Source organism: Oreochromis niloticus, linkage group LG11 (assembly GCF_001858045.2).
Source record: "Oreochromis niloticus isolate F11D_XX linkage group LG11, O_niloticus_UMD_NMBU, whole genome shotgun sequence".
NCBI classification, from domain to species: Eukaryota; Metazoa; Chordata; class Actinopteri; order Cichliformes; family Cichlidae; genus Oreochromis; species Oreochromis niloticus.
The window spans coordinates 1,627,330-1,637,985 of NC_031976.2; the positions used below are offsets into that span (position 1 = coordinate 1,627,330).

Here is a 10,656-nt window from a genome sequence, read left to right on the forward strand (position 1 = left end):
TTTAGCAGCACAAATAAAACCACGTATACTTTGGTGTAATCAGGATTATGAAGCAAAGTGGAAAGCCATAGTGTTGGCTTTAATAACATGGCAAAGTTTGTTGGATTGCCAAACAATGTCCAGAGCCAGCGGGCTGGGTTTTCTATAGATATGTGGTCTGGACCAGTGAAACAGCTTATACTTTCAAAACATAGTACAAATGTAACCCCTGGCCTACTTACTTCTTCAAATCCAACAAAAGTGGTGTCAAATGTTTGTGCTGCACTCATTTTAAAAATATTAATAAAAGAAAATTTCTAAAGAAATTTAAAAGCCCCCCCCCCCCACACACACACACTTCTTTCAATGTTACATAAAATAGACTTAACACTTTAGTGTAGTTTCTAATATTTTATTTCAGAATGGCAACAAAAATGTAACTGTAATGTTTCCACAGTGGGTAGCTTCCTGCTGCAACACTAAAGGTGTTGTGGACAGTTTACCTGATAAGAATGCCTTTGACAAAACCAGCATTATCTAACATACTTTAAGTTTAGTCTTTAGTCTTTTAGTTCGTCTGTTAATGCAAAATCAATTTAAGAGGCAAAGGTTTGCTAGTGCTAGATGTGTCAAGCAAAATTAATTATTTGTTTCACTTCCATTCATTACATTTACCTGAACGAACACAAGCAAAGTGAAGTTGAAACGATATTGAAAAGCACAGACATTTTCTCCTTGACTGAGGTGCATCACCCTTTGCTGTGCTTGTAATAGATGTAGTGAAAAGTGACCATGCTGGTGGCCACTGACAGGCAAGGTAGCAATTTTAATAAGCACACAACAACTGCTTATTGATATGTGACAAATCTGATAAATCACTGATAGAAACCTAAGGAGGTTGGAAAGAAAAGCGTCTGGACTTCTTAAAGTTGCTTGAAGACGTTTCATCTCTCATCCGAGAAGCTTCTTCAGTTCTAGGGTCAAATGGTGGAGAGTCCCAGATTTAAGCCCTGTGGGAGTGTCCCCAAGAGGGTCATGGACCCCCTATTGATCCTCTACCTAATCACATGAGCCAAGGTGTGAAAACGGGTGGTCACAATCAGCCAGGGTTTCGGGTGAGCTCACTGTGAAACCTGGCCCCACCCTATCATGTGATTTCCTGAGGTCAGATGGCCCAGAATGTAAGTGGGCGTTAAGGCGTCTGGGAAGGATCTCAAAACTGGATTATAGATGGCAGACAGTTGGTGTCGTAAGCCCCGCCCTCTGTTCAAAGATGGTCGTTCACAGTGGACATAGATGCTTCTTTCACTCCTCTTTCAAACCATCTGTCCTCTCTGTCCAAAATGTGAACATTGGCATCCTCGAAAGAGTGACCTTTGTCCTTTAGATGCAGATGGACTGCTGAGTCTTGTCCCGTCTTGTCAGAAGTCCATCTGCATCTAAAGCACAAAGGTCTCTGTAATCTATTGTCCATCTCATGACATGATTCAAGATTAACAATGAAAACTTTTAGATAAAACATTGAGAAATCAGTCTGAGTGGCATTTATTCCAACACATTAACAGCAGAATTCTGAGAAGGTTGCAATATGAGCACACTGAAGTATCACAGCTCAAGACACACAAGCTGTCAGTGGTTTACTGGGTTGTTGTAGTTTTTTTTTAACCACAAGATGGGGCTCATTATCTATTCATCCATTTCCCAGCCGACTCCTATCACAAGGCTCGCACACAAACACATACTTCTACCCAGAGCCAATCTGTTGAGGTTTAAGTCTAAGGAGCACCGTGGGCAGCTTAGTAATTAACCTGCCTAGAAAAATGTGAAGTTGGTCGTGTAGGTAACAAAAATACCCGAAACAAAAACAAATATAGTTGCCACAAAAGATCCATGCTAAAACAAAACTTCACTTATATAGATGTTATTAGGTGATTTGAAAAAGTTCCATGGTTAGACAAAGCCATCAGACTCGAGGCATCTGGCACAACATAGCTTCTGCAGTCAGTCTACCTCTGATTTTTAAAGCTCAGATTATACCTCGTTTTCACATCTGATAGTGGTTAAAGGGGGATTACTCCACACAAGGAGCTGGCATGGATAAACACTCTAAGTGGGAGAGACAGTCAGTCTTTGTTATGTTTTAACACTGGGATTTATTTTTCATCCTACACTGTTGGAAGCCAGGAATAACTTTTTTTGGAGGTTTGTACAAATTGAAATGATAAAGGACTTTGTTATAATTCACTCCAGATTTGATGGGTGTTCTAAATAAAGCTGTTGTGGATTGTTGTTTTTTAACAGAATAAGAACCTAATGCAAACTTCATCTTAGAATGGAAATGATCAATGGAAAATTCAATTAAACAGCTTCCTGAGACCCATCAGTCGATCACATATCTTCTGGGTGGCTTTGCAGGCAGGAAATCATTTCTTGGACTGGCCTCTTCTCAAAACAAATCTGATAAACTGCTGTAAACAAAGGGAACCTGGAGAGAGTAAGGACAGAGTTAGTCAAGAAACAAGAGAAGCTTGGCGAAGTAGAAAAGAGAAAATACAAGTTATTAATTTCACATGTAATGAACGAATATAGAATAGGTAAACAACAACAATACAATGATGAATATGATGAGCCAAAGTATGACGATCTCAAAACGACCCAGTAACATATTTCAGTTTTGTTTCAGCATAGAATCCTAGGGTGGTTAATTACAGTAACTTGAATGAGTTTAGGGAGAGTTTGTTCTTTATTATCAATTTCTGTGTTTAAAAATAGTTCAAATCCTTCCAAAGTCTGTAGTTGTAGTAATAATAATAACAATAATAATAATAATAACTAGAAAGCGAAAATTTCAGAAGAAATTTTATGTGTGCCTATGCCGCTGCTAATCACTGTAGTTTGCCATTCATACGGCTACAGAGAGCAAAACTCAGAAGAGCAGCCATTCTCCACCATGAACTATGGTAAAAACAAACACCGCTCACGCTTCACAGATGACAGCTTACAGTTTTGTGTAAAGATGAAGTTACTTCGTACAGCGCCGATTTGCAGACGCTGTGCACACAGGTTCATGAGCAGAAGTCCCATTGTACCACGGCAGACCCGACAATGTTTGCATGAACACACTTTGAAGCATTACATTATAGACCACTTTTCACACATGCATTCACTTTTTGTTTTTTGTTATTTTTACACAGTGTTCTGAATTATGAACAATGGTCTACAGCCAATCCTGTGTATTATTATACAAACTTTGGTTGTGAGATTCAGATAACTATTTAATAAAAGCTAAATATTTTATATGAGAGTAAGGCTACGTCCACACGTACACGGGTATTTTTGAAAACGGAGATTTTCCGTTTTCGTTTTTAAAAATAATCCCGTCCACACGTAAACGCAGAAATGAAGGAAAACGCTGCTAGGAACATGCCAAAGCAGCAGGTGGCGATATATTCCTAACCGTGTAGAAATGTTGGCCAATCAGAAGTCTAGGAGCCTCGGTGGGAAATAGTAAACAAAGATGGGGCATAGAAGCAGAACCGAGTCGTATGTGTGGAGGGACAGTAACTGTGTGTGTATATATGTAAGCATTTAAACACTGCAGAGAGTACGATTAACGGTAACAGTATTGTAGAAATTAATTTCACCGAAACAATAACGTGGCGCACAGTGTGACGTCAAAAAAGGCGCACACCTATGACGCTGCGTTTTCTCCGTTTTCCTCGTCCACACGTAAATGCAAAAACGGAGTTTTCGAAAATATCCACCCTGGCAGGCGTTTTTAGAAATCTCCGTTTTCAGTGACCGAAAACGCCGTTTACGTGTGGACGAGAGGTGCAAACGCATAGAAAAATCTGCGTTTTCAAAAATACCCGGGTACGTGTGGACGTAGCCTAAGAAAGAAAAGTATATCTTTGTGTCCACCTTTCTCTGTTAATGCCCTAGCTCCCCCCCCCCCCCCCCTAAAAGCTTTGCTAGATCCGCCCCTGCACAGTTACCAGCTGTCAGCTACACAAAAAAGGAGCTTGGTCTTTGTCTCTCAGAAACAACTCATAACTTCCCTTCAACTCATTCATGTCACCTAAGGGTAAACCTGTTTCTCCATCACCAGTTCAGCTCTGATGATTCAGTAAGGACATCTCCTGATTTCATCTTCATGCTCCAGCAAACATCAGCTGATACTAGAAATTAAAATCAAAAGAATTCTAACAACAGCTGATCAAGCTTAAACGTGCTGCTGTTGTTTAGCGCGATAAACAAACAAGAGAGAAAAGCCGATCATTGATCAGTTTCATGACTGAAGTTTCAACAGGCGAGAGAATGACAGGGGAGGCTGTCATAAAGTTCAACATCGGTAACATCGGTAACTTAGCGCGCACACAGCTGTATACAAACTCCGTAGTGCTAGCTAGCACGCAGTACGAGTTATTGTAAGTGATTGAAAAAGTCAGCACAACGAAAATAAACTACACCTAAACTCGGTTTATATCTGACCCAAATAGAGTGCAGGTCATAACTTCTTACCTGAAATTCAGTTCACCTCACGCTCCTGCCTTCGCTTTCCCTGATCCACGATTGACCTCCGCATTAGCAAACACCGGTCGATCGGCGGTAGCCTCACCGCCTTGTATGTCTCGTTCGCGGCATGTCCTTTCTGTCACACACCGGTGGATAGCTGCCCTCTGTTGTAGCTCCACCACCAAACAACTCAGTTATTTTTTCCACATCGACCAGCATCATCAGCCCATATAAACGAAAAATAAGTCCAGCTAAGACACAGACCCTTGCCGAGCGATCGGGCGATTAAACAAATTTTAGCCACCTCACTATCAGCCAAGCCTGGGTGGTTTTTCACGAAGGGTCGCTAGCCGCGCTAGCTAGCTAAGCTAGCGGCGCTAGCTAGCTAGCCAGCCGGCTATCAGCAACACGTAAGAGAACTGTTGCTAAATAAACTACACCTAAACTCGGTTTATATCTGACCCAAATAGAGTGCAGGTCATAACTTCTTACCTGAAATTCAGTTCACCTCACGCTCCTGCCTTCGCTTTCCCTGATCCACGATTGACCTCCGCGTTAGCAAACACCGGTCGATCGGCGGTAGCCTCACCGCCTTGTATGTCTCGTTCGCGGCATGTCCTTTCTGTCACACACCGGTGGATAGCTGCCCTCTGTTGTAGCTCCACCACCAAACAACTCAGTTATTTTTTCCACATCGACCAGCATCATCAGCCCATATAAACGAAAAATAAGTCCAGCTAAGACACAGACCCTTGCCGAGCGATCGGGCGATTAAACAAATTTTAGCCACCTCACTATCAGCCAAGCCTGGGTGGTTTTTCACGAAGGGTCGCTAGCCGCGCTAGCTAGCTAAGCTAGCAGCGCTAGCTAGCTAAGCTAGCAGCGCTAGCTAGCTAGCCAGCCGGCTATCAGCAACACGTAAGAGAACTGTTGCTAAATAAACTACACCTAAACTCGGTTTATATCTGACCCAAATAGAGTGCAGGTCATAACTTCTTACCTGAAATTCAGTTCACCTCACGCTCCTGCCTTCGGTTTCCCTGATCCACGATTGACCTCCGCGTTAGCCTCACCGCCTTGTATGTCTCGTTCGCGGCATGTCCTTTCTGTCACACACCGGTGGATAGCTGCCCTCTGTTGTAGCTCCACCACCAAACAACTCAGTTATTTTTTCCACATCGACCAGCATCATCGGCCCATATAAACGAAAAATAAGTCCAGCTAAGACACAGACCCTTGCCGAGCGATCGGGCGATTAAACAAATTTTAGCCACCTCACTATCAGCCAAGCCTGGGTGGTTTTTCACGAAGGGGCGCTAGCTAGCTAGCTAGCTAGCCGGCTATCAGCAACACTTAAGAGAATTGTCGCTAATATGGGATGTCTTGATAAAACGAGCAGATATTTGAAGTTTACACACCTACATTCTCGCCTGAAAATATCTTAAAAGTGTATTTTGTGACCTAGAAACACGAATAAAAGACATATAAAACGAAGTGGTGTCCGCCATTGTTTGACTCGGTAGAGGCATGCTATGAATTGTGGGATATGTAGTTTTCACCAAGCATGGCACTCTTTAGGCCGTACTACTCCCGGTATACCACTAGAGAGAGCCAACACACCACAAATGAAGTCTGTTTCTATGGTGCCAAAAGCAGAATCTTTCTCAGGAGCCTAGAAATTGGCCTAAATTTGCACTAAAATCTAAATATTTCAAAAACTATAAAAGTTATAAACACCAAAAGTCACACCATACTAGCCCAGCTCCAGCCGCACAAAATGATGTAACATATGTACCCCTATTGTCAAAACTGTTTGGCAGAGGAGCGCGGGAAAATTTTCACTAAAATATTAATATTTAAAAAACTATAATAGTCATAAACACCAAAAGTCATAGCACACCATTCCAGATCCAGCCGCACAAAATGAGGTAACATATATGAAGCTTTTCTCAAAACTGCGGGGCGTGATACGTGCCGAAATTTAGGCGGAAGATGGAGAATAATAATAATAATAATAAGAATAATAAATCCGACGAATAGTAATATGTGTGCCTCTTGGCATAGGCACACATAATAATAATAATAATGATAACAACAATAGGATGTGGCTGAGAGGTGGCTTGTGGTAGCCATAGAACCACATGGTGGACAAATGGAGCTGTCATATTTCAAGGATCTTCTCAATCCCACTGACATGACCTCCATACAGGAAGCAGATTCTGGGAGGAAAGGGATGACCTGCCCATCACCAAGGGCAAGGTCACTTAGGCACTTAAACCACTCTTTGGTAAGAAGGAGGACTTAAGGGTGTGCTCCAGTTATGGAGAGAACACAGTCCTCAACCTCCCCAGGAAAGTCCAGGTGAGGGCACTGGAAAGGAGAATCCATCCATTAGTTGAACGTCAGATTCAGGAAGACCAATGTCGTTTTTGTCCTGGACAGGGGAATGCTGGACCAGCTCTTTATCAAGTCAAGGACATTCAAGTGCACATGGAAGTTTGCCCAACCAGTCTACATGTGTTTCGTGGACTCGACACATTCAACACATTCCTTAAGGGATTCAGTGGGAGGTGCTTAGGGACTATGGGGTGTCTGGTCTATTGTTACAAGTCATTTGTTTCCTGTACAACCACAGTGAGAGTTTGGACTAAACTGCTGGCAGTAAGTCAGGCTTGTCCCCCTGGGTGTTGGACTTTGCTAGGGTTTGTTACTGATTCTGTTCATACTTTTTAGGGCCAGAATTTCTTGGCTGCCCAAATTATTGGAAGTCTTCCTGGTTCTTCCTGGACATGGTTCTGTTGGCTTCATCTGGTGGTGGGCTCCAGCTCACAGTGGTCTGCAGCCCACCACTCAGGAATGAAAATCAGCACCTTCAACTCCAAGACCATGGTTGTCACCAAAAAGGGCAGGGGATGGTGCCCCAAGTGGAGGAACTTAAGTATCTTGGGGTCTTGTTAACGAGTGAGGGGAGGAGTGGACTGGGAGATTGACAGACAGGCTGGCGTCGTCCATGGTGGTGAAGAAAGATCTCAAGATAAAAGTGAAGCTGTTGATTTACTAGTTTATTTATATCCCTATGGTCACGCACTCTGGGTTAAGATCTATCTTAAATTCTTAATAAATCTCCAACAACATCGCCTGCTATAATGCCTGACAGCAGCTTCCATGTTGTGCTGAAGCAGGTTATTGGTTGGTAGTTGGATGGGGGCCAGTCCCTTCTGGGGGGTCCTTGGGGATCAGGACTCTCTGACCTTTGGTTAGCCTGGTTCTTGTGCTGCCAGGCGCTCATAGAGTACAGTTAGCTTCTTTAGCCAGTAGGTGTGAATCATATCAGGGACTGGTAACTGGTGAAGTAGTCTGCTTTTAGATCATGTCCACAGGATGTACACATAGTGAACGCAGGTTTGAGCGCAGAGTCAAGGAGGCCATTTACGTGAAAAGGCAAAGACCGCCTCTGAATCGAGGAGGGGGGCCTAAGGGTACATCTGTCACCATCTTATGTATATGTGTATTTTTGAGGCATTTCCCCACTGCTCCCAATTATATGTAAAGCTAAACTAAAATCTAAATCCCTAATTCAAGCTCTTTACTTGTATACACTACCAGTCAAAAGTTTGCACACATCTTCTCATTTTGATGGTTCTTTGTTATTTTCATGACTATTTACATTGTAGATTCTCACTGAATGCATCAAACTATGAATGAACACATGTGGAATTATGTAGTAAACAAAAAAAAAAAGTGAAATAACTCAGAACATGTTTTATAATTTAGATTCTTCCAAATATCTGCCCTTTGCTTTGATTACTGCTTCGCACACTCTTGTCATTCTCTCCATGAGCTTCATGAGGTCGTCACCTGAAATGGTTTCCAACAGTCTTGAAGGAGTTCCCAGAGATGCTGAGCACTTGTTGGTCCTTTTGGCTTCACTCTGTGGTCCATCTCATCCCAAACCATCTCCATTCTGTTTAGGTCAGGTGACTGTGTTTCGGGTCATTGTCATGTTCAAAAAAATAAATGATGGTGTAAGTAAAAGCAAACCGGATGGGATGGCATGTGGCTGCAGGATGCTGTGGTAGCCATGCTGGGTCAGTGTGTCTTCAGTTTTAAATAAATCTCCATCAGTGTCACCAGCAAAGCTTCCCCACACCATCACACCTCCTCCTCCATGCTTCACAGTGGGAACCATGCATGTAGAGACCATCCATTCACCTTTTCTGTGTCGCACAAAGACACGGCGGGAGGAACCAAAGATCTCAAACTTGGACTCATCAGACCAAAGCACAGACGTCCACTGGTCTAATGTCCACTCCTTGTGTTTCTTGGCCCAAACAAATCTCTTCTGCTTGTTGCTTTTCCTCAGTCGTGGTTTCTTAGCAGCTATTTGACATAAAGGCCTGATTCACACAGTCTCCACTGAACATGTAGAGATGTGTCTGCTACTGGAGCTCTGTGTGGCATCTATCTGGGCTCTAATCTGAGCTGCTGTTAACTTGGGATTTCTGAGGCTGGTGACTTGGATGAATTTATCCTCAGCAGCAGAGGTGACTTGGTCTTCCTTTCCTGGAGCGCTCCTCAAGATTTTGCAATTTTCCAGACTGACTGACCTTCAGTTCTTAAAGTAATGATGGACTGTTGTTTCTCTTTACTTAGCTGATTGGTTGTTGCCATAAAATGAATTCTAACAGTTATCAAACAGGGCTGTCAGCTGTGCACCAACCTGACTTCTGCACAACACAACTGATGGCCCCAACCTCATTAGGAAGGCAAGAAATTCCACCAATGAACCCTGACAGGCACACCTGTGAGGTGAAACCATTTCAGGTGACTACATCATGAAGCTCATTGAGAGAAGGCCGAGGGTTTGCAGCGCTGTTAACAAAGCAAAGGGCGGCTACTTAGTAAAAATAAAGAAAAAACAGTAAATGAGAAGGTGTGTTCAAACTTTTGACTGGTAGTGTACAGTCAAAATATAGCACAGAGCTGTATTACATGTCAAAAAAGTAAAAATAATACAATAGACAGACAAAGAAACTATTGCTTACAGACCTATTCACCAGGCACTTCTGTTGGAGGATGCGGTAAACCTCAGCTGAGGTGGCAGGACCCTGGAGCTTCTGACCATTAAAAATCTCCTTCTCCAGCACTTCAATACTCTATCAGCAGGTGTGCCAAGAAGAAAATACAAGAAAGTGCACAATTACAAAGCAGTTAGTCATTTCAAACTAAAAAAAACAGTTAGAGCTAATACAGTTTTACAAAGTAATGCATAATGAGGAAAGAGAGCAGATACATTATAACCACCAAATGTGACCGTGCACATACCTTCCCTGTTCTAACAAAGGCCTCTGCTGCTCGTCGATTGCGGCCGCCATAGCACGTAGCGATGAGGTCAGCCACACCACAGCTCTCCAGAAAGGTTGATGTGGAAACCATGCCATTCTTAGAAAAGAGTTTGGCGAAGGTTATCATCTCCATCAACCCCAGTCGGATCACAGCTGCCTTGGTGTTGTCACCACACTGCAAGCCATCACAAAAACCTGCACTCACTGCAACGATGTTCTTCACCAGAAATGAACAAAACAAAACACCCATTTAGAAAATGATGTAAAGCTCTCGATGCAACACTAACACAAGACCGAAAATAATGCACTGATTAGTACATCACCTCACACCTAATAAAGTTAATTATTAACATGACTGTCTCAAAGAGAATATTTGTGTTTCAGAATTAAAGTTTGTTGGTGCACCAATGCTCCAATTTAATCACTACTCTTAAAAGAAACATATATAGTATAAACTGATGAAAATCATTGACACAACATTCACCAAACCACAGAGGTGAGTCATTTAGAATATCAGTTTAAAAGCTTGTATTAGTGCATATGGTATTCATAGCTTCCATATCTGTGAATACAGCTTTGATTTGTTTATTTCTGCAGACACTGACAAGCCAACATACATACACTGAGCTTCCTACAGTCAACACCTGTGACCAAGTACATATATGACACCCATTGAAAATATGACAAAAGGGGTCCTAGTTAAGGTACTGAATCATATTTCAAGATGTAATGAAGGACAGTTTGGTATCATGATGACAGACAGTGGTTCCTACACATTTAGAGAGCTTTATTAAACATCACATGCTTCTTTACCAGC

The 10,656-nt window shown here is 42.4% G+C and overlaps 1 protein-coding gene across 1 annotated transcript in view; it reads right to left on the bottom strand.

Annotated features, from left to right (window-relative positions):
• Window positions 1–1,500: 1,500 nt before the first annotated feature.
• LOC100708931 (glycerol-3-phosphate dehydrogenase 1 like) overlaps window positions 1,501–10,656 on the bottom strand; it is a 19,881-nt gene continuing 10,725 nt past the window's right edge. Inside the window, exons 6-8 of the mRNA XM_003454852.5 lie at window positions 9,820–10,056; window positions 9,544–9,650; window positions 1,501–2,464 (exon numbers count right to left, since the gene is read on the bottom strand). Coding sequence (XP_003454900.1) covers window positions 2,368–2,464; window positions 9,544–9,650; window positions 9,820–10,056 — 441 coding nt within the window. The 3' untranslated portion in view covers window positions 1,501–2,367. The remainder of the gene's footprint in view (window positions 2,465–9,543; window positions 9,651–9,819; window positions 10,057–10,656) is intronic.